We start from the raw sequence: 24,481 nt of genomic DNA on the forward strand, positions 1-24,481 counted from the left end.
TGGTGCTAGCACCCCCCAGAGGTATTGTTTCACTTGGAGGACATTGAGACCACCGAGCATATTTAACGTCGCCCAGTCCCCTTTAATGACGACGGTGGATCTTCGACCATCGAAGTTCGAACTCAGGACCCTCCGGCTCCGAATCCAACACTTTACCGATCTGGCTACCACGGCCCCCCTTTGGGATTTTGAAAGTGTGTGGTGAGCTGGCTTCGTTGTTTTCATACTTCTTTGGTATCCGTCGATTCTGAGGAAACGAAGGATGTTGAATTTGTTCATTTTGCGAAGGTTTTTCTTTTAAACACAATACTCAAAGGTATTCAAAACTATCACGCCTCTCATTTAATATACAAATCAAACCCTCGTATATTTTTTTCCAGATCAGCAACACTTAGATGAGCGCGTCGCATCGCTGCCCACCAGCAACTGACTTGACCCGTAAGTTCGCGCACTGGGGACAAATTCTAAATGTGCTTGCAGCACCGTAACACTATCATTATTCATTCCACTCGTTTTCAGTTAACCTGCTTACTACCGCAATAATTATTTGTTTTAACTTGTTACTGAATGTATTTTACAAGAAAAGCTATCTTCAAAGAAAGAAAATAAAAGTTAAATTTATGAGTTTAGAAAGCATAATATAACTAATAATTTTCTTTATTTATTGGGGGGGCTCTGCCCCCTCAAAAATATTTTTGAGGGGGCTTGGGCCCCCTCAGGCCCCATGGAGTCGGCGCCACTGTGCTTGGTAGTCGTACAGACCTTCACATCTTCGACACAGGTTCAGTCAACGGGACCCGTTATTGTAACGAGATTCCATATGTGAGTCTTTTTAGAGGCGCTATGGGTCCTCAGTTCCTTTTCATGGAGGACAGTGCACCATGTCATCGCACAGTAGCTGCTGAACAGATCTTAGATAGTGAGGATATTGAACGTATAGATTGGCCGGCACGATCTCCGGATCTCAATCCCATCGAGCATGTATGGGATTTTCTAGGCAGACGCTTGGCAGCTCGTACCTTACCACCAGTAACGATTCGGGAGTTTCGATTGGCGCTGCAAGACGCATAGGCAGCAATGCCTCAACAACTCATTGACACCCTCATTCTCAGCATGGGCAGACGCTGTAAAACCTGCCTAGCAGTCGGGGGAGATCATATCCCCTACTAAAGACCGGATGTTTCTTGCTGGACACCCATCACAGGGATGTTTCGGCCTTCAGTCGCATTGCGCTCCATGCTATTTTTTCAATAAAGCTTTCTTTTTATCCCTCTGATTTCTCTTTTAGTAAGTGTTGCTTACATTACACATGTCCTTGCGTAGTGGGGATCTTACGATATTAAATATGTTGATTTGGAAAGCTTTTGTACAAAGTTATATTAAAAAAACCGTCTCGTCCTTAATTTTTGCACACCAGTGTATATATATATATATATATATATATATATATATATATATATATATATATATATATATATATATATATATATATATATATATATATATATATATATATATATATATATATATAATAGCAAATTCACTGATCGAGTGATCATTCTTATCAACAATGAAAATCGCGCCAAAGCATTGTAATTTGACAGTAATTTTTGGTAATGTTTGACAGGCATAGAAATGCTTTATTTTGACAAGGTTGGACTATATTCGGTAAATTAACTGATTTACTGGTAAGACTACTTTTTAAGAGAATAAAGAAACGAAAAAGTGGTGAACTATGAACGCTATCTACTGAAGTTGAGGGTTAATTCATAGGCACTCAAATTAAAATTTCAATTGTAAATAAATCATCAAACAGGCAGTTGCTTCGTTCAAAACTAGAAGCAATTTTCACCTGTCATACCTTGATGGAATATTTTCTAGTATATTAAGAGTTACGAAGCAATTTTCAAATTTACCTTCAAAATTATTACAAATAATTTGAAAAATAATAATTTGTGAAGTTTCAGCCCAAAGGGAAAGACTATCACAGTTCAACTCTTTCCCTAATTACACTGTAAAAAAATTCCGAAACGTTACTGGTTATTTCCGTGAAACGTTTCGTGATTTCAGAGGTTTTCACCTATTTCCCCAAAAAATCAAGTATCTTCGCAAAAAAGTTTCCTGAATTCCTTAAAGATGCACGAATGCAGACCTTGCACTGGTGTGAAAAATATTTTTTGTTACCAGTTTAAATATTGACGGAGCGTGTTTATTAAGTGTATCGGCTTTAGATTGTTTATGGCCCGTCCGGATTGACTAAGCTTCCAATGGGAGCAAATAAGTCACTGGATAGTTACAGCTTTGCGAGGCAGGAATTGCAGGCAAGGAATATGCTTGGTTCTTGCTTGCAATTTTCGCGTAGCTTGGCCGTGGTTGCTCTAATATTTCTGGAGCTTTCTTGGTAAATACGAAAGGTTCTAATCAAATAAATTAAACCAATTTAATTTTTCTAGAAGGTTCACGACTGGCTGTAATAGGGGAGATTTCTTAATATTTCAGAAAGGTTACTGAATTTTATCGGAAAACGTTCCTGGTTTTTGTAAGATATGTTACTGGCTGAAAATTGGGCACTTCAGCTGCCTATTATTTTCCAGGAACGTTTCTGAATCGTTTTTTACAGTGTATGTTAGTCAGATTTTGACAAAACATCGTTCATTTATTTGCTAACAAGCGTTCTCTTCTGCAGATTTGCAGATTTTAGTGCAACTATCCTGTACAGAATACTCCTCGTTGCTTATCTAGCATTTGATAAAACCATCGAGTTTTTTTTAGTTGATTTATTTAAAGGTTCGTTATCTTAGTTTAGTAATTTCACCCTTTCGAATGAACTGTAAAACTGTTTCTGAGGCGCCATGCCGCGAAAGAATAGGCATTCTGTCCTGCAGGTGACATCTCTATGTATTTTGTTTCGAAACGTATTGTAAACAATATTTTTTTGAACGGTTTTGTTATTGAAAAATATGTTATGAACGCTTGATGGCTGTAGGGGAATGACACGCGATTAAGAGGAAATATGGATAGCTTATCGAATTTCCGAAAACAATCAACACCTCTTTAACGAAGTGAAACGGCAAAGTTTGAGAAAAAAAATAGCAATAAACACATTTGCATGATAGTTTTTTTTTTTCCAGTGGGGGTATGTAAGACGCCTTTTGGCCTTAACCAAACCTAGTGCGCTCTGCGACAAGGCCTCAGTCCTTCGTGCGCCACCAATAAGGCGCTGATGCATGACAAAGGACGATTTTGACGCCCAGTTTTCACCAGATGGAAGCACCTGGGCTCTCTTTGATGTGAAATTGCACAAGGAATTTTATTTTGCCGAGGGAATTATAAGCAAAACTTGGATCTTTTACATGCGGCTGAATAATACTACATGGGAGATGATATTTGCATGGTAGTTTTAGGAATCTTTTTTTTTTTTTTTAATTTTCCTCTATTGATAGAGGGTAATGCCACCCACGTCCTGATAATTATGCTCAAAATTTGAAAAGATCATATAAGTACGACAAAAGTCACATTGATACATAGTTTATTGGGATGTTCACACTATTACTTATACATGAGTGAGGCTTAATGCGAATACTTTCCACATCATTGTGGTAGAAAAATTACTTTTTTTTGTAACACCTGAATTCTCCGCAAAAACAACAAATTGTAACTTCCTATCCCGGTACAATACTTCAAAGCACAATTTGATGCAAATTATCAGAGGGGTTATCATCACTCTCACACTGTTGCGACTCATCAATGTCTTTCTTTGAGCAGATGTCTAATATTCATCAGTTGATTCATAAATTTGCAACAATACCTAAGTCTGAATGTACTACAGAGATCTAGTAATGTAATTAGTGATTGGGGGGGGGGGGCATACCGGTATAGCGGTATTCCAAATACCGGTACTCCGAACAATTTTGCAATTTCGTAATACCGTTATTTGCTGAGGTAAAATACCGGTATTTTCGGTATTAGCTGAAAATAATAAATAGTATCAATTAAAAAAATTTCAATTTAACTAATTAAATATCTACTTATATTTTAAATGTACATATCATTTTTCCATGGTACAGGACCAAAATCAATCCATTGATGTAAAAATTTGGCTTCAAAAGCACGAACTAATAAAATGCCATTGAACAAAAGTAGCGGAAAGTTTGCAAAATGATATCGTCATCACTAGATGGTGAAATGAATCGCATTTTCGTGCGCTTTTGAGCACCATGTTTTTATTTTATCCATTTCCCTGATCACTCGCTTTTCCTTTTGTGAAAGTAATTTCGAATGTAATTTTGAATGCATTTGTCCTTCGAACAATTTATTCCAACCATCAATTGCAGTGATACTTCATGATTTCTTATTTTATTATTTGTCTCAACTGTACTAAATTTTGACAAAAACTTTTTCTTGTTAGCATAACAAATGATAATTTGTTGTCACCACTATTGATTTGTTATACTCTCTCGTTATTTGGCTCTATACTTGGCAAGATAATATTTATAAATTATATGGTGCCTTGAAAATTTCATACGGGTATCTCATAATCAATTGAAACATATTTTCAGATATTTACATAATTATAATTGTAAAGAATTTTGAAAGGAAAGTGAAAACGAATAAGAGAAACTTAAAAGATCAAATTTAGTCAATTTCAAACCAAAGCTCAATTAAAAAGCAAACGTAAATCCTTAGATAAAATGATGTTAATATAGTGTCGTCTCTCGGACGTGAAACATCGTATCGACTCTTGGAAAGAAATTACAACTAGCTATAAATTAAAAAAATAAATAAATAAAATAAAATAAAACACAATACAAAAGAAAACACACACACACACACAACATGATTTACATAAAAATATCATTCAAGAGACCGAATTATTTGAAGATGAAAGACTTCTAGACTATTAGAGGAGGTGTATCGCGCATTGTTAACAGTACCACCGACATGCGTGAATTTTGAAAGAGTATTTTCAACTGTAGGAAGTTTAAGCACTTAAATGAGTTTCAGGCTTAGAGACAATTCAATAGATGCATTATGTTTTTCACCTATTTTTATTTTTTATTACGACATTCGTTCCTTCATTTTATATTTGTTCACTGTACTTTTTCATAGATAATACAATTTTTGTACAAAGTTATGAAATGTGGCAGCGAAGCAATATTTTTTCAAGCATTTTTTTGAGAAATTTTAAATTCCGGTATTGATACAGGTATTCCGGTATCACGTTTTAAAAATACCGAATACCGGTATTGAATTTTTGGTCCGGTATTGCAATCCCTAAATGTAATGTTTTGAATGAATGTGCATTCAGAACGAAACAATCTTGAAATACATATGTCCAACTCTCGGCTTCAACTGATTAGAATTGCATGTCATCCTTATGTTAATTTTCTTACTCTATTTTTGTAGTTGTTAACCTCTGTCAGTTGCATTTAGCCTCTAACCTAATAAAACACAGCTTATTAATTTTGGAAGAATCATGGTCCACTATCAAGTCAAGAGCATTTTTACATCGTTCTTTCCTTATAACTTATGCTCAATATTTATTTAAAAAAAAAAAAACTTTTCACAGCATGTTCTTTCACTGTAAAAAAAATCCGAAACGTCACTGGTTATCTCCGTGGAACGTTTCGGGATTTCAGAGGTTTTCACCTATTTCCCCGCAAAATCAAGTATCTTCGCAAAAAAGTTTCCTGAATTGCTAAAAGATGCACGAATGCAGACATTTTACTGGTGTGAAAGATATTTTTTGCCACCAGTTTAAAGAATGACTGAGCATGTTTATAAGGTGTATCGGCTTAAACTTGATCACGGCCCGTCCAGATTGACTGAACTCCCAATGGGAGCAAATAAGTCACTGGATAGCTGCAGCCTTGCGAGGCAGGAATTGCAAGCAAGAAATATGGTTGGTTCTTGCTTGCAATTATTCGCGCAGCTTTGGCCATGGTCGCGGTAATGCTTCTTGAGCTTTCTCGGTAAACAAGGAAGGTTCTAATCAAATACATTAAACCTATTTCATTTTTGTAGAAGGTTCACGACTGGCTTTAACAGGGGATATTTCCAGGCATTTCATGAAGGTACTTGTATCAGCACTACTTGTAAGGCACTTGTATCGGAAAAAGTTCCTGGTTTTTGTTAGAAATGTTACTCGTTGAAATTGGGCACATCAGCTGCCTATTATTTTCCAGGAACGTTTCTGAATCGTTTTTACAGTGTTCCTTATAATTTGTGTCTAATATTTAATTAAAATACATTTTCATAGCATGTTTCACTTCAGAAATTAATTCATTGTTTTGATTTTTGTTATTAAAATTTTATTTCATCTTAGTAATAAACTTTCAACCTTTCCTTTTTTTTTAAACCAATTCAGGAACATTTTAGTTATCATTACTGTGAAATTGAGAGTTTATAGTACAGGTCATTTCTACTCAAAATTTTACCGTTAAAAGTAAGTGATTGCAACGCCAATTGGTACATCACATGACTTATAAAGTTTGGCATATAACTTTACATTCCTGCTTGTCGGCTAAGCTGTAACTAGTCTAGGGTTAGAGAACCGGTCTGCGATGGAAAGGATCCCAGGTTCGGACTCCGCTGCTTGCATCTCGTTCCCTTTTGCTTATCACAACTAGCCACAGCGCTCTGTTTTTTTTTTTTTTATTACCGTGAAATTTTGCAGGAAAATAGAATTTTACGGTAAAATGTACTGACAACATGGATGCCAGTACTGCAGTACTTTTTGCTGTAAAATTTCAAGAAATATTTTTACAGTGTACACTTTCCTTTTTCTTCTTATTATCAGTAGGAATAGTTGGCTATACGCATATCACTAAAATGATAATCATTTTTATTATAATTATGTATAGTAGCTAAAGAACATTACCCGGATGTTCATTGGGGGGAGGGGGATTATTAAGACGTGGAGCATAAAAAATTGAAAAGAAAAAATGCATAAACAATGTTACTGTTTTTATTCCTCGTACTTTAATGCTACGTTTTTTTTTAATTTTTATTTTACTTAATAACCTGTTTGTTTTTTCTTTGGCGCTTTATCCCATATTTCAATTATTTTACTGCTTATTATTTATTTTAATGCTATTTTTAGTCGTGTTTAAATGTTTGGATAATATAAACATTAAAGTTAAAAATTCAGCAACACTGTTTTTTGGATTTATATAACAGATAAGTGGTTTGTTATGAATAGTTACGTAAAAATTTTTGAAAACGTGCCAAGTGTTCTACGGAGTGATAGCATCCGCTACATTTTGAGTTAGATAAATTACACTGATCACGGAGCACTAGCTCTACTCAACCCTCTTAAAATAGTGATAATTCTATATATGCTTGACAAAGTAGGGAAGAGTTAAACTAAATTCCATTTCCCGAATAAAAATTAATGTTCAGTTTAATGCAATATTTTTCTAAAACTAACTGAAATTCCGGCGCAGACATATTAAAATTAGTGCTTTTATGAGATACTCGAGTGTAATTCGTAGGTTAATGAATTCATTGATTTCCCTTTTCTAGATGAGAAAAATATCACCTGTCATGAAAATTACCTTAAAATGTAATTGCATGCTGGGCTCCTGCATTTCTTCTCATTTTTTGAAAGAAAAACAGCGAATGAAATGTAAGTTTTAACCCTGCCAAATAATTTTGTCTTTCTTAGTGCATTTAACTTCATCAGAAAAGCAAAAAAAAAAAATAGATAACTGACGAATCAATGTTTTATACACTGTAAAAACGATTCAGAAACGTTCCTGGAAAATAATAGGCAGCTGAAGTGCCCAATTTCAGCCAGTAACATATCTTACAAAAACCAGGAACGTTTTCCGATAAAATTCAGTAACCTTTCTGAAATATTAAGAAATCTCCCCTATTACAGCCAGTCGTGAACCTTCTAGAAAAATTAAATTGGTTTAATTTATTTGATTAGAACCTTTCGTATTTACCAAGAAAGCTCCAGAAATATTAGAGCAACCACGGCCAAGCTACGCGAAAATTGCAAGCAAGAACCAAGCATATTCCTTGCCTGCAATTCCTGCCTCGCAAAGCTGTAACTATCCAGTGACTTATTTGCTCCCATTGGAAGCTTAGTCAATCCGGACGGGCCATAAACAATCTAAAGCCGATACACTTAATAAACACGCTCCGTCAATATTTAAACTGGTAACAAAAAATATTTTTCACACCAGTGCAAGGTCTGCATTCGTGCATCTTTAAGGAATTCAGGAAACTTTTTTGCGAAGATACTTGATTTTTTGGGGAAATAGGTGAAAACCTCTGAAATCACGAAACGTTTCACGGAAATAACCAGTAACGTTTCGGAATTTTTTTACAGTGTATGCTTAGAAAGTAATAACGAAAAGTTAAAAAAAAAAAAAAAAACCTGCTTTGGAGAGACAGCGAAAGTTTTTATTGTATTGTGTAGTATTTTTTTTTCTTCATAGAAATGCCAGAATTATGTGTAAACATGTGCCGTAATATAATACTCACATTTTGGTCAATTGGTTTTAAATTATGTTTCGTTATAATTGGCTATAAATATGTATATTTATACAGTTCAAAGTTTAAATTTTTTTCTTGGGGGGGGGGAGCTGTTTAAAATTTAAAACGTTTGTTTGGCATAATATAGTTCTTACATCGTTTAAGCACTATTATTCTCGAAATAAAATTTGACTTAATTTTCACTATTTGTTCAATTTGAGTTTATCTGAAATAATCAATAAACTGATGAAAAACTTTCACTACCTTTTTTTTTAAATTTGAAAATTGTTTTTGCGGAACTTTTGTTGCATTAATAATTTTTTTTTTTTTTTTTTTTTTTTTTTTACGGCTTCATTTTCCGACGTTGCCGAAGCACAAAATACTTATTTTAAACAGTGAACTTCATAAATTTCTTCTTTAAAAAATGTCTTTATAAACCGAACAATTATTTGATCACATACATTAAGCGCCAAATCTGAGTAAGAGCAAAGTTGCAAAACTTCTTTTCGAATTAGTTATCGTAAGTTTGTTCAGTTTAAAATGAACTTTATCAGTACTTTCTTTGCGTTGAGAGAATGCTGAATACTTTTCATGATGAAATTTGTCAAGCATTTTTTCCCCCGACTGTAATTGCTCTTCCAAAAAAAAGTAAGAACACTCTAATGCGTACACTTGCACGTGAATAAAAGTGTATGAATTTAAAATTCCTGTTTTCTATAAACATGACTTAATAGTTTCACTTTCGTTTTCAAAATTTCTGGTTAATTATACGTAAATTTGTTGGTTCCAAAGATAAATAAGATAACCCTTTATATTACCTATTAGAGACTACAAAATATTAAAATAATAATAATAATAATAATAGTAATAATAATAAAAGTAATAATAATAATAGTGTGTATGTGTTGTACACTATAATATTAGTGTGAACTGCAGTGTAAGCATAATCGCAATTTAAAAAGAGAGGTTAATAAAAACTCCATTCAATTCGATGGAAACGGTTTTGATGAAGATCGTATCGCCTTTATTGGTGCTATGAACCCACGAAGAAAATTAAGTGTTGAATATATTTTCGGTTGACGTTTTTTAACAATTGTTTTACATTGAGTTAGACGGGGACTTTGCTCAACATCGTTAACCTCACCAAGCAAATTTGGTAGCTAATTTTTCATCCAAAAGTTGACTACAACCTTAAAAAATCTTGTTGAGTTGTAACTAATTTATAATGTGTCTTACGATCTATTGCTTTTGATTTAGTTTGTAATTTTATTTTCGTTTCACAAAAAGAAGTACTTCGAAATTTTATTATTTTTATAACTTATTTTTCTCTTTCTATGTTACATTAACATTTTCTTTTCTGATCTTGACTTGTAACATGATTTCTTTAGGTTGCAAAAGAACCGATCCGGGTTGAAATTCTATGGGAACCTGTAAAAAGAACAAAACTCGGCTGTTTAGTAAATTTACCGCAATTCAGGAAACTATAAAAAAAATTGTGACTTCATCTATTTATTCTTTAAAAGGTTTAATAATTTTAACCAGCGGGAAAGTACTATCTGTTAATTTAAATATTGATAAGTGGCACATGTACAGTGTTTACGTACAATCGACCTTTCTCCCCCCGAACTTTTTATGACTGAATCTGAGACTAATATGCGAAGAAATGTTTTCAACACAAAATCCATGCATTATCAGCATGCTACTTTAAATGGTTTTCTAACATCTGGTTCCGACGCGTCAAAATCAATTCAATCACTACATAAAATTTATCTGCTAAAAGCTTATTTTTTCCACCATTAAGAAGGTGCTCTCAAATGTTAACAAGCCCTGGCACGGTAGTATTTTTTTGCAGTACCACCTCGAGCATTTTACTCCAAAAGATACGAATTGAATATTTCTCCCTTTTCCACCTTCTATTCCAGATTCTCTTTAAAATCTTTTCGAGAAAAACAACCATATTAGATGTTAAATTACATGAGAGCAACACAATAACAGATAGAGTTTTTTTTTTGAAAAATATACTTTGTGGAAATTTTCTACTTTAATATTATAATATTCAGTTTAAATATGAAGCCACGAATGTGCAAATAATCATGCTAACCTTTTCAAAATCTTAGTTCACGTCACAGCGATCAAATTCTGTTACCGATTAATGTCTAAGATTTACATCAAAATTGAAAGGAGGAATACCAAAGGGGGTAAGGATTAAAAAAGGAATTCTTTGAAATACATTTTTTTTTAAAACAAAATCTGATTTACCATTGTCTGTTCACATGTCTTGAATCGAAACTAAGTAGAAAAACTAAACACACTTTCATTTCCACAAGTACAAATAGCGTGCCTATGCAATTTCTTGGACCTAACCCGAATGACATGTAGACTAATTGATCTCTCTTAGCTCGCTCTTCAGAAGAAAAATTTGAAAAAAAAAGTGAGCTTTCCACCTATACTATTAGTAAGCGCTCCACTTTACATTTTCCCCCAATCACGCAATTTATTAGTAGGAGACAGAAAAAAGAGTTTGCTTAGGTAAATTACAGGGTAATTCAGAAAGAATTGATGAGTTACATACGGCTACCGATTTGAGAATAATGTCTCTTATATTTGCGGATGAAACTTGAATGAAATAGCAAGTTGCAAAGTTTCAATTGGTTAGCACTAGACGTCTGTATGTGCTATCATAGGTGTCCCACTAGTTGTTTCTCAGCTTGTCAAAATAGCAACCATGAAAGGTTTATGATTGGTGTCCTAGTTTTCACACACAACCTTTTTCTACTTTTTCACAACTGAACACAACTTGGTATCCATCAGGATCCTCAGAAGACAACGCACGATAGAAATAATATTTTACATGAATTATATTAGGTAAATTGAAATGAATCTAAACGTTTTCCTCGAATAAATTCAATTACAAATATTAAAATAATATAGTTGCGTATTAAATCAAAAGGTTTGCGGACCATATGAAAATTGCTCGTGGACCACAGGTTGAGAAGAACTGCATTAGATCACCAGACACAACATCATGCGTTTTTTTCTATGGGGATATGAAAATAATTCTGTGTTTGTACTCCCCCTCCCTTTCCTGCTAACCTTAACATACTGAAAAAGTCAGATTACTAACAGCAATTGCTTCTGTGGCTGCAGACACGCTACATCGTGTATGGCAGGAGCTTGAACACAGAGCAGTGGTATCGTTATGACGTCAGAGAGAGGGCACTTCGAAGACCTTTAGAGTGATTTAAGTGTATAAAATATAGTTTTGGTACTATTTTTACTCATAGAATTATACATGATTGAAACCACATCAATTTTTCTAAATCACCACGAACTTCTAATAAGACATAAATTGAGGGTGATTTGATCCAATACCGCCTCAATCCGAAGCTGAAACAGAAGTACAAGCACCACAAATGTATCAACAGCCCAGTTAATGAAACAAATGTGCTACTTAATGAAAATTGTATGTCTTAGCTACATAAATCCTTTTCAAATACTTTCTCATATTCCCTTTTTTTTTTCAAATTTACAATCTGTTTTTAATTTTAAAACTAAGCACTCATAAATACCACCCTGAAGCACAACTCTTGTTAATTTGTAGCAATGTAATCTAGAAATAAATTAAAATGGCATGTTTTGAAGCCTAACTGTAAAATAACAGAGACTGCGTGAATTTTTGAAAATTCAAATTTAAAATTCCCCGGTCATGTGCGGAACAAAAATAAGCTTAAATTTCATTAACATTTTGTCATGTTTCTAAATATTTTAAGTAGACAAAGGAAAGCAAACTTTTTAATCTTTTAATTTTGTACAAAGATACTCCTGACAAGGTTACATTTTTATTAAACTTTATTTTAAGTTTAGAATTTAATTTTTTTGATTGCGTCACGTGCGCGACATCCAAAGTCAACCTCTTGTAACTTGCTAATGACTTAGTTAAGATTTTTGCTCTATTAATATAATAATGTTAAAAAAAAAATGTTGATTTTGAGAGCAAAGGTTCCACTGTAAAGGAAAAATATTTCTTTTGTTGAGAAACATTAGTTTATACCATTGAAAAAAGTATGCATTGGGCCATTCCACGAAAAGTAGTCACTTTGTCCCGCACGTGACGGTTCATATATTTAAGTAAAAAATATAATTATTTAAAAAAGTAATGGCGAAATCAGTTGCTTAAGGAATCAAATCCGTTTGCAATTTGATAAGCAATAACATTTTTATCATTATTCTTTTAAATTATTACTTTTTAATAATGTATATGAGGCGTCACGTGCGGGGAAAAATTATGGTTTTTCGTGCAATTGCCCAAATACATCAAAGGAAAAGTCCAATTACTTAGAAATATTGCTTAATTTTCATGGAAGATATCTGAAACTCGTTTCCTGTATTTATTTTCAGTTGTGCTCATTTTTTGTGCGTTGATGAAATTTAATCTACTTCTGTACGGCAATAAATTCTGGACACTGCAGAACTACCTCACTTCTTTTGTTAGAAATTAAGCACTGCCTAAAAAGCAGAAAACAGTAAATTCATGCTTTGCTTTTTATGGAAATAATAGCTAATGAAAAGTACTACTTGAAATAAGAGCATCTTTTAAAAAAAAAAATTATTTATTTATTTATTTATTTTTCGTGGCCTTTAACTAAGCAGTGGAACTAATGGCAAAAAACTATTTGGTCTTTCTTACTGCCGTTGTAACTGTTGAGCAGATTAAAATAAAATGTATTTGTTCTGATGCTTCATAAACTACTTCGGTAAATTTAGCATTTTAAAAAGCCCTTTTTCCGGTTGAAACATGGATAAAGGATTAAGAGACCGTAAAGTTTAACAAACTAATCGGCTTATCTAAATGCTTAGTAGCTATTCTTAGCTGATTCTATTTTTTTTTTTTTTTTCAAATTGTAAATAGCAATGTAATTTGGGTGAAACTTTTCCTCCCAAATCATGTTTCAATTGTTTAAAAGCACCATACATTTAACTATTTTTATTTTTGCTGAAAACATAGAGTGTGACACATTATTAGGTGTCATAAAACTTATTACCCGAAAAATATCTATTCGTTTTCGAAGAACAAGAGATTGCTAATTCTGGTTTGATGTATTACCATCCATTTGTCTACATCTGCTTCGCAAATGAAAAAGAGTTTAGATACACGTGTCTTTAGTTTTTACTACGATTTTAAACTTTTAACGTAGGTTTTGGTTTTTTTTAGTTTTTACATAGGTAGTACCTTTCTGCTTTTTACTAATCATGCAATGTTGCTCAACTTAAAATAGGAATAAAAACATGTACACTGCTTACCGATCAGGATTACATGTCTCTGGCTCAGGATAATGTTTGGGATCATCCTAAATAGGAAATACGGGAATAGAAACAAGCATTCCTTTTGGTATCGAAATTCCCATACTTCCTAGATCATAATCTTCATCAGCTCTTCCTTCCAGGCTGTTGAAAATTAGCGTGAACTTGCAAAATGTGTTTACATATACAGTAAAACATTTTTTTTTTGTCCACAATAGAGGGCTGTTCGCAGGACAGGTGTTTAATAATGTTATTTACCTTGGAATCGGGGAACTAAAAATTGTCCACATAAGAGGGGTGTCCGCACTTGGGGGATGTCCGTTAGGAGGTGTTTCGCTGTACTACAAAGTAGAGTTGGCAAGTTTTTGACAGTTGGTGGTTTTATCCGATTATAACTGTGATCTTTACCGTCATGTTAAAAATCCCCTTTTGACATTGTTTATGAAATTATTGTCAAAAACCTAAATTTCTGTCCAAAACACGACTATAATTTATTTTAACAATAAAATTACAGCAACAAATGAATCTTATAATAATGTGAACTTTCAGTTGTTTTATATTTTTTTAAAAGTGTACTGTGAAAAATCCCGAACATAACATTGATTCATCACGGTGCTTGTCTGTAGAATGAAAGAGATGAATAAAAAAGCCACTATTAGTATAGAATGAAATATATTATCAATAGCAGTACATTTAATAATAATAATTATGACTGTTTGCTCCTTAATTTTTTTAAAGCTGAAAGTGCAAAGCATACATTAATTCGCATACTTACCTCACTTAAAAAAAAAAAAAATACATTTTTAAATGATATTTTCATATTCGCAACTCCAGAGCTCGAATACGTTACCTTGCGGTGATTAACAACATTAAAGAAAAAGGTAAAACATTCCATTCCACGTGTTTTCTTCGGGGTAAATTACAGGCTTCATACAGTTTATGATGTAAAGTAATTTCAGAAGAATAGAAGAGAAAGCTTTCCACAAACATGATGAAAATTACTGTCATTCACTAAGCGTCAAAGCAAGTTATAAGGTACGGCGTGTGCTTGTTTTACCTTTTTGACAGTGGCTGCAGCGCCCCCTATAGTTTATTGGAGTTGCGAGTTGGATTTACTCTTACTCTAAATATTTTTTCTCTCACAGCTTTTTGTACACCAAGTTCCTTTTTAAGTTCGACATGGATGAATTCAAAAGTAGAGAAGACCCTCTCTATTGATGCTAAACAGCATAGGCTTTATTGGTTTTTCTACAACTTCTCCGTCACACTCTTGCTGAGGCATCCTGAATCGAGATGTAACTTCCAGGATACATTACGGATTTAGCTTCAAAAGCTACTTGAAGCTTATATGAATTTGATTGTATGTGAAGCAAATATTAATTCATTTATGAACAGATAATATTTTTATTACTCATTGGTGTCCACCTAGGGGGAATCATGGCGCGGACTGCGCCATTGAAATTTTTAGGGGGAGGGTGTTTTGAGAATTATTTTTTCCTTTTTTGGGCGGCTCTTGCTTTTTTTTTGAGGGGAGAGGTCTTTGCGATATTTAAGGGTGGTGTGCCCTTGCTCTGGGGGGGGGGGGGCACAACTGTATTACTACGCAGAAAAAGTTATTTGTAAAAGATAAAACATACTTCGCCATTGAGTGCTGATCATATTAGGTTTACTTTTGCTCAAAAAGAAAAAAAAAATATTGCATAAATCCTAACATAGAGAGATTTTCAAATTGATAAAAAAAATTGCTTGCAATTAAATGTTTTAGTTATATTAAAAAACTAAAATTTATTTTGAAAAGTGGATTCAACATTTTTAATGTCTATTTTTACGGCATGCGAAATAAATTTAACTTAAAATTAATGAATATATATAGTTTAACTAACCTTATTCAGTTTACTTTTAATTAATTTTATTCATGTAAAATGTAGGCAAATACTTTTTCAGCATGTATACTTTTTTCAGCTTAAGAAACAACATGTTCTTAAAAAATATATAAATAGTCACTGTATTTGACAGAAATGTCAGTATTTAAGCTTTCAACAGGTTTTTGACATTTTCTTTGGTTTTCGGTAGGTTTTTGACATGTCACGTCAAAAATACGTTTCAAACGTTAAAAATCCAATACCACAACACAGTCAAATGTACTAGAGTTAAAAACATGGATACATAATGATTATTATGCATTGATTCATTTTGCCACCGTTTCACGCGTAAGTTGAAAGAAAATGACTATTGAAATTAAAATTTCTAATCTATTTGGGTGAATACTTTTAAATACTTGTATTCGAGCACAGCAAATCAAAGAATGAAGAAGTAAATACTGTCAAAAAATGCATCAAGACCAATTTCGTGATATGCTAGGTTTTACGTTAAAGTTAATTAACTAAATATTATTACATGCACTTGTAAAACACATTTGTGCTTGTCATGCACGTTTTAAACAGAAAATACGCATACACCTACTTGCACATTGTTTTTTTTTTTTTTCTGTATGTCATGAAAGTCTCACAACATTTAGATTCAATTATCAAAAAATGACATGCAATAAATGAATAAATAGAATCCCACTGTAGTGGAAGAGCGAATTAAGACAAATAACATTTATCCGATGTTATTAACATTAACATTAACAGCAAAATCTGTTTTTCGTTGTTGTCTTTATAGTCTCAATGATGATATAATGCGCTTTTACAACTACATAATTTTATTTCCTCAAATTGCTACTAAATAATCAGCACCAATTCATTAACTTCCATAAAAGACTAGACTAAAATAATTCACTATTTTGTTTAATGTTCGCGATAAATATATTAATTGAAATCTCACCTTAGTCCCGCTGGATACACGCGCAACGTTTCTAACATAACATTATCAAGATACTTCATATTTTGCAGAGATTCATAAGAAATGTTTCCCTAAGCAAAAAAGAGAAACCAAAACACACTTTATATAATCTTTCTAAACTGGAATTAATCTCTTTTAAAAGACTCTTTTTAATGACGGGAGCATATAGAAAGGTGTAGAAAACAAATATTTATAATTTTTTTATGAGAATAAATTTATTAATTGAGAACAGTTACTTTAAAATGGATTTCTATTTTCAAAAGCACAACAAAAATAATAATTTTAAGAATTATTTTGACAAATGGTGATATTGTCGATTGGTCAATAAAAGTTTAAAATAATTGCAAACAACCGCTGCAAAAGTAGTCATAAAAAATAAATAAAATCATTATTGTATTAGGGTGGTTGAAAAGTAATGTCTTTTTTAAAAGTAAATACAGTGTAAAAATATGTTACTTTTAATTAAAGATGCGATGAAACTATGTCGTCATCAACAACTTTTTGCCCTCTAGTATGAAATATTTCAATCCCCGACAGATCCCCCCGTCACAATTAATCGGTTATTTTGAAAATTATCTGCAGATAGCATTTTTGATATCGGACAATTTTTCAGTTTTTTTTTTTTTTTTTTTTTTGTCTCATATAGATCGATATAAAGACAATTGGTGCAATGTTTGATGAGTATGGTGGGTGAAGCAGCCTACCTCGACCCATGAATGTATTGAGGGTTCACCTTCAGCAGAGTGGTTTTGCATTGTCATATTTTAGGATCACTCCTATTCTGCTAATAATAGTCGAAATAATCTCGCCACAAACTGCACCATTTGATTTCTCTTTCGTCCGATCTCTAAGAGATTTCTATGAGATAAAAACCTTAAAAAAAATATTGGTTTCCAGGATGCCATTTCATGATATTTTTCTCTAAAAATCAATTGATTTTGATGCATCTGGGATTTAAAATGTGTATATTAGACGGCTAAAAGCTGTTGATTACGAGGGTAATTACATTGTTGATTAAAAATGAAAACTTTTGAAGAATGTTTTTGTTTAAAAATATAACGACATTGCTTTCCGGTCTCCCTAGTAAAATTGAAATAAATAACTAAATTAATTAATTAGTTAAAAAAAGGCAAGACTGAATAATGAAAGGGAAGACAAATTTATGTCTTTGATATCGTTAAAAGAGATTTGTGAGTGATACAAATTTGGTCGGTAGATAACCGGAAAGTTTGTTAAATTGATAACGGGAAACATACCTAAGCGCATTGCTGCATAATATCTACATGATACACCTGAGTTAAAAATACGTATTAAACAGAAAAATTTCAAAAATAACAAATAAAGCTAATTATAAAATTCTTATTTTCGGTCACCAAAAAGAAACTTTTCAAACTTAAAAGTATTCAGGTGATTTGTATCTTAGCTTGCACACATTTTTAGAGCAATTATTTATTTTCTCGCAATTAAGCAAATATATAAGAGAGTGTGTAGATCCAACCCTTGAAAATCAAATTAATTCGGTGGTAAAATACAGATTAAGTGACACTGAAAAAATGTTAAAAACTTTCTTGAAGATTAATTTGACTTACATCTAAAGAAGAAAGAGCTGAATCAAACTCTTGGATTGCCTTTTGTTGTACTTGTGGATTGAGAGCCAACGATAGCGTAGTTGCAGTGGATTCGAATCCAGCGAGAAAAAAGATCCAGCATTTAGCTACGAGTTCAATGACAGAAGCTCTATAAAGCAAAATTTAAAAAGTAAAATATTCTCCCTGGATTTCTTGCCAGTAAATTATTTGTTAGAACATCTATGCAATACATTCCGTTCACAGTACATAGCTATAACTACAGTTCATTCAGGGAGAATTGATAGAGAAAGTAAACAAAAAGAGATCTACTATTCGGCACCAACATATGTCACTGTCATGAATTTTTCATTGGATTGGCGTTTTTTCTCAGGAACATTTCGCTTATCTGTTTGGCGTTGTTTTCAACATCCCATCGTCAATCAGACAACGGTATCGCAGGGTGTCTTGTTACTTTGTTTACTTCCACAGTTCTCGCTGAATTCACTATGGATAAACATTACAAGCGAATTGGAATGTATGCGATGTCACGCTTTAGTCAATGGCTTTTGTCAAGTAATTCAGCTCGAAATGACTCAACGATTGCGTGTTTTTTGTGCAACATGCAAAAAGGTGAAAATTTCCTCTAAAAATTTGTCAGCATAAAAAAAAGGATTGGTGATTGCTTTGGGCAAAAGTGTTTCGGTCGCATTTCAATTTTAAGGTATTGTGCAGTGATCACCGCAATATTTCTATTAATTGTTTAGATATTTTGAACTTTTTTTTTTCGCTCATTTCTTTTTATGTTGAAGAAATGAAGTTGTTTGTTTAGTTGAATGTTTTAAAACTGAGATGCTGAATAGGCATTTAACAACAGCTGAGTGCTATCACAATTCCTCACTAAAATTTGGATGTAAAAATTTTAGTTGACTGAAAAGAATAGAAATAGATTTACATTTAAAATATTTTTTCAGTTAAATTGAATAGTTTAAGGACAATAAAAAGGAAAAAAATAGGAAAAAAAATCCTGTCATTCACTTTGTTTCAAACGGAAGTAAAAATATTTTTTTGTTACCTGAAATGTCTTTTAAAAGATAGATGCTATGAATCTGCAGCTTATGTTTGATTTTTTGAGTGATGATTTTCTTATACGATGTCACACATGTATCCGTTGTTATCCAAGAAAAAGTTAGTTTTTAAAAGTAGCTATATACAAAGAAATATATATGAATAATTTGATGCTATTTCAATGTGCTTCATATTAGTTTCCAAATATAATTTACTGTTAAAATTCTTTAAAAGAAACTTAAAAAATGGTTGTTCTTCTAGAAACTATTTTTTCTTTTCAGTTTACTCTTACAATATTCTTAAAAAATACTTTACACAATATTAAAAATGACTCCTTATAAAAAAAACTATACATGTTGAGGATATTTTATCTTTTTATGGCTGGTATTTGTTATTTTATGACTTGAGTCTTCTTTTCCGTAATTAGTTAACAAATCGTCAGCTTCTTGCAATTGCTTTGGTTCTTGTGACACATCCTCGTTTGTAGTATCCAGCAGTAACTGAAGAAAATCCTTTCGAGTCTAAAATATATATGTATATAAAAAAGGTTCAGCAAAATGTATGTAAAAGATAACTTTTCATTACAATATTTTTTTCGTGTTTATACTGCACTAAAAAAGGTTCAGATAAAATTTACATTTATGATAATTTAATTTCTGCTGTGACAAAATTGAAGAAAAGACAATAACCCATCTCTATAAAAAAATGTCTTGAATGAACTTGGGGAAATCTGTCAGTCTGGTAGTCTCTAATCTCACATTAAACTTACCAGTAAACTATATAAAATGAACATATATTTTTTTTTAATCGTATTCGAGAAATTATTTGCGAAGACGATGAATGGTATGTGTTGTTGAATTTTCAAAGCTTTCCTTCAGTTTTAAGTTAAAAAATAATAATAATATTAAGTTTATAGAGGGTTTTTGTTTTATTTTATTTTATTTTATTTATTTATTTTTTATTTATTTTTTTTGTACTCGGAAGTTATCAATTAGAAGAACTTGATTCATAGAAATTTTACAAAACGCGTTTTCTTCTCATTATAATACATGGACCAGAATACGCTGACTTCACCTCATTAAAACAAGTAAAAAATACAGTGGTAGTAAAAAGAATTGCATCACCCGCGCCGCAAAGGAGAGGAATATCATCCCGACTGCATTCAACACACATTCAAGCATCCTGTATCCCAGACGATTTTGGGATGTATTTCTGATCAAGGAATTGGTGGGTTTCACTTTATGCAAGGAACAGTAAACACTCAGGTGTATATTGACATTTTGGAGGAGAAATTGCTTCCTACTATCCGGGATCACTTTATTTCAGTTCCAAAAGTCATTTTCCAGGATGATTCTGCTTCGTGCCATAGGCCGGACTGGTAAGTAACAATTTAAAAACCTTTATCCTGCCATTAGACTTAAATTGACATGGGGATAAGTATTTTTTTTTCTCTAAACTCACACGCAGGTTCAGAAATGGAAAAATGAGCATGGGGTCAGCAGCCTGCCTTGGCCCGGAAACAGCCCCGATCTGCGTAAACAATTATCACATTCCTGCTGTTAAATGTTTATTTCATAAGTTTTGCAAAATTTCACATACATTCATCTTTAATCGATCGACCAAAACTTCTCACATAATCCCATTGTTAAGAAAATGAGAGGGTGATGCAATTTTTTTTACCAGCACTGTACTATATTTGTCATTAAAGCTTTAACACGAAAAATGCTGCAAAAAAATATACACTTAAAAAATGAAACTTGGGAACGAAAATTTGAAAAATTTTGCATACGTTTTGAATGGATTCTCTTTTTTTTATTCACAAAAACTTAAGGTATTAAAAATATTTTAAATGATGTTTTATTCATATGGAGGTTGGTTAGAGGCTAGTGTTTTCAACGAATATTACTCATTAAAAAAAATACATTTGTACATATTATTATTTTTGACGGAAAGTAAGCGTTATTCAATGTTTCATTTTCTACCATTTATATTTTAAACGCACTACTGCTTAGCAAGATCATATTAAGAAGGAAATTTAAATCCTTTCAACGTTTAAAACGTGCATCTTATTTGACGGAAACAACTCCAAAGAAGATGCAATGAAATAGTGTTAATGTACTAGTAATACTTTAGTTTTGGTTATTTAGCGGTAAAATGGATGTTTACATTTTAAGTTTTTAATTTTTAAAAACATAAACATAAACAATGCTGAACAAGTTGTTATCTAAACAAAGAATATTATATTAATGCTCAGAATATATTTTCAGCTTTAAATGTTTACCTTGTGTAAAACTTGAAAAACTTTGGAATATTTTTTAAGTAATGAAAAGAAAGGGAGATAACAACTGTGTATATACTTTATTCAGAAGTATAGTAATAAATAAATAACTAAATAAATTTTAAAAAATAAAAATATAATGAATAAATTAAAAAAAAACGTGAATGAAATTTAAATCATTCAGCAATTACTAAAACCCTCTAAAATGAGAAGAAATATTTTTTGATGCAAAGGTTATGAAAAGAAAAATAAACTTTTCATATACGTACTGACGAAGTTTTGTAAAAAACTTCATAAAAAGAGAAACTTTGACAAGTTATCGAAAGTAATTTCATTTAAATTGTTTAAAAAATAATATAATAAGTATATTTATTTTAACTAATGACAATATTTTATAATAATTTTTGAAGAAAAAAATAATATTTAAAAAAAAAATTACGTTACGGGCTTTTAAACTAAGAATATGATTCTTATAATAAAAACTATTTAAGGTTCATTTACTAAGCAAGAACAGAGACAGGCTAAATTAAAGACACATAAGTCCATGAATATTTAGATTTATATGTTTGAATGACTTGTTTAAATAATTTGAATACCGTTTAAATTGTTCTATGATAATGAGTATCATACTAGTGAATAAAATATTAGTATACATTTAAACAAACATATTTATAATTTATATTTCTTTAAACTATTCACGTAAAATTATATTCGATACGAATAAAGTAACGATTGCAGTATGCAAACCATAAAGTGTTAAACTTTATTTGTCAATTATTAAAGTAAAAACATATTTCTAAATTCAAAGATTCAAAAAAAAAAAAGAAAATTAATTTGAATTTTGACGTCTTGAATTCAAATTATGTTTTTCGCAATCACGAGTGTGTGTGTATGTAGGCGTGTGTGTTTGTGTGTGGGGAGTATGTGTGTAGGGGTATGTGTATGTGTGTGTAGGCATGTGTGTTTGTGTTTGTGTGCTGGCATAAGTGTGTAAGTGTGTGGGTAGTTGTGTGTATGAATGTGTGTGTGGGGGGAGTATGTGTATGTGTGTGTAGGCGTATGTGTCTGTGTCATGAATGTGTGGGTAGTTGTGTGTATGTTTTTGTGTGTGTGTATGTGTAGGTGTCTGTATGTATGCGTGTGTTTGTGTGTGTATGTGTTTGTGTATGTGTGTAGGTGTATGTGTGTGTGGTTGTGTATGTATGCGCGTGTGTGTAGGACATGGATGCAACCTGGAGACAGCTTTCGCTATAGGAGCAGCATCGTGAGGAGCCGGTCGACGGTGACAGGGTGCGGAGGGTGGCGGTGGGAAAATAAAATGATAGGACGCCAAAAACAGTCAAATGAAAGCAATAAGCAATCGTGATTGCTCAAAAAAAGAAAGAAAAATATTACGTGACCTGTCTTTTTACGTTCTTCTATTATGTGAAGTATAATGTTTTTGAAGAAATAAATCTCGTCCAAAGGAGCAGAAATTATTCCCAGAAACTTTAGTAATTTCGGAAACATAACTGTAATAGATCACATTGTTTGAAATACTTAGCATCATTGTACGTTTTTTATGTTTCTCATAAAAAGTTTGCATAAAAATTCCGTAATTGTTTGGTTGAGAGTGTTTTGACTTGTTGCTGAGTTTTAAAAGTTAAATTCAAAGTTCGGTAATTTTTTTAAATATTATTTATGTAATTATACTTCTTCCCGCTCCCTTTTTTGGCTTTATAAATATATTATGTTTTTAAAATTGTGTTCTTTAAATTCGGTATTTTAATACTAGATTTTTACTTTTTTGTGTACAATAGTAAAAAAAAATATTCAACAGTTAGGTGCAATTGTTACGTTTATCATCCATGACACCCTTTTCTAAATAAATTAAATATACCACAATGCCGAGAATATAAGGAAGAAACTCATTTAGTTATTTCTACCGTTTAAGACCATGATCAGTATGTTGATCCTTTAGAAATAACCTTTTAGTCTGGATAGCGATAATAATCCATATTTTTTATTTCTGCAGCAGAATACAACATTATCAGAACTTATAACTGGGTTTTATAAAATCAGGTTTCGTAGTAAAAATTTCCCAGAAAACCAGTTAGTGAATTTTTGTCAGTAAAATTTCAAATTTCTTTTTAAGTTTTGTTAAAGCTTATAGAACGTACGGAGAGGGTTTATTTTTATTTTAATTACTTCTAAAATCTGTATCATGCTTAAAACCTGCTTTTAACCCAAAGTTTAATAAAATTCTTACACAAGTATTTTCTTGCTCAAGCATAATGTGGAAATTAAAACAAAGAAAAAATTTCTCTGAATAAGTGAATAAAGGAAGTTTCGGGAAAGAAAAGGATTTTTACAAAAAGTTGGGTACAGAAATGGGCTTTTTTCTGGGAAATAATTTTAGTCATTTAATTTTTTATCAATTTAATTTCCGAATTAAAGCGAAAAATACCTTGTTTTAAATTTTTATCTCATTTTAAGTTTCAGTTAACAATTTTAACATAGCATAAAACTATATTCTAAGCTAGAATACTCTTGTTCCAACCATTTTAAATACATAATTTTAAAGCACCGTTATAAGTACCTCCGTTAAAACACAAACTCGTGGAGAAAAGAACTTAAAGTTTAGCCATAAAGCCGATTATTTTCAACCAGAGCAGAAATAAAGTAGACACGACATATTGCAGACATTGAAAGAGGGTCGAGGGATTAAATCTTGTAAAAAAGATACAAAAGAAAGCCATAAGTCGTAAAAAGGGAAAAAGAAAAAGACGAGAACAAATTAAGAATACAGAAATATATTAGAACTGAAATTAAACAAAAACTTTTTGATGCAAAAGATAAATCATTTTTTGAACATTGATGTAAAATATAGAAAAGGAGATGTAGTGAATTACTGCAAGTGTTCACTGCAAATGCCTGAATAAAATTGTGTTCAATGAAATAT

At 31.8% G+C, this 24,481-nt stretch overlaps 1 protein-coding gene across 1 annotated transcript; it reads right to left on the reverse strand.

The window, feature by feature from the left end:
• Positions 1-3,433: 3,433 nt before the first annotated feature.
• On the reverse strand, positions 3,434-23,812 carry LOC129223062 (cytochrome P450 3A9-like). The gene is made up of 7 exons (XM_054857627.1): positions 23,789-23,812; positions 19,695-19,783; positions 18,219-18,366; positions 16,612-16,700; positions 14,561-14,564; positions 10,797-10,886; positions 3,434-3,463 (listed from the first exon to the last, which is right to left on the reverse strand). Exons 1-7 carry the CDS (start codon positions 23,810-23,812, stop codon positions 3,434-3,436), a joined length of 474 nt encoding a protein of 157 aa, XP_054713602.1.
• Positions 23,813-24,481: the final 669 nt, after the last annotated feature.

This window comes from Uloborus diversus, chromosome 5, assembly GCF_026930045.1.
Source record: "Uloborus diversus isolate 005 chromosome 5, Udiv.v.3.1, whole genome shotgun sequence".
Taxonomy (NCBI): domain Eukaryota; kingdom Metazoa; phylum Arthropoda; class Arachnida; order Araneae; family Uloboridae; genus Uloborus; species Uloborus diversus.

What these genes read in the sequence shown, in the direction of transcription:
- LOC129223062 (XM_054857627.1), bottom strand. Translation starts at nt 23,812, where the DNA reads ATGCTTGAGCAAGAAAATACTTGT. An exon ending in TTGAGCAAGAAAATACTTGT is followed by an intron (nt 19,784 to 23,788) that starts GTAAGAATTTTA and finishes TATATATTTTAG; the next exon opens with ACTCGAAAGGATTTTCTTCA. An exon ending in CAGCTCTTTCTTCTTTAGAT is followed by an intron (nt 16,701 to 18,218) that starts GTAAGTCAAATT and finishes TTTTTTGCTTAG; the next exon opens with GGAAACATTTCTTATGAATC.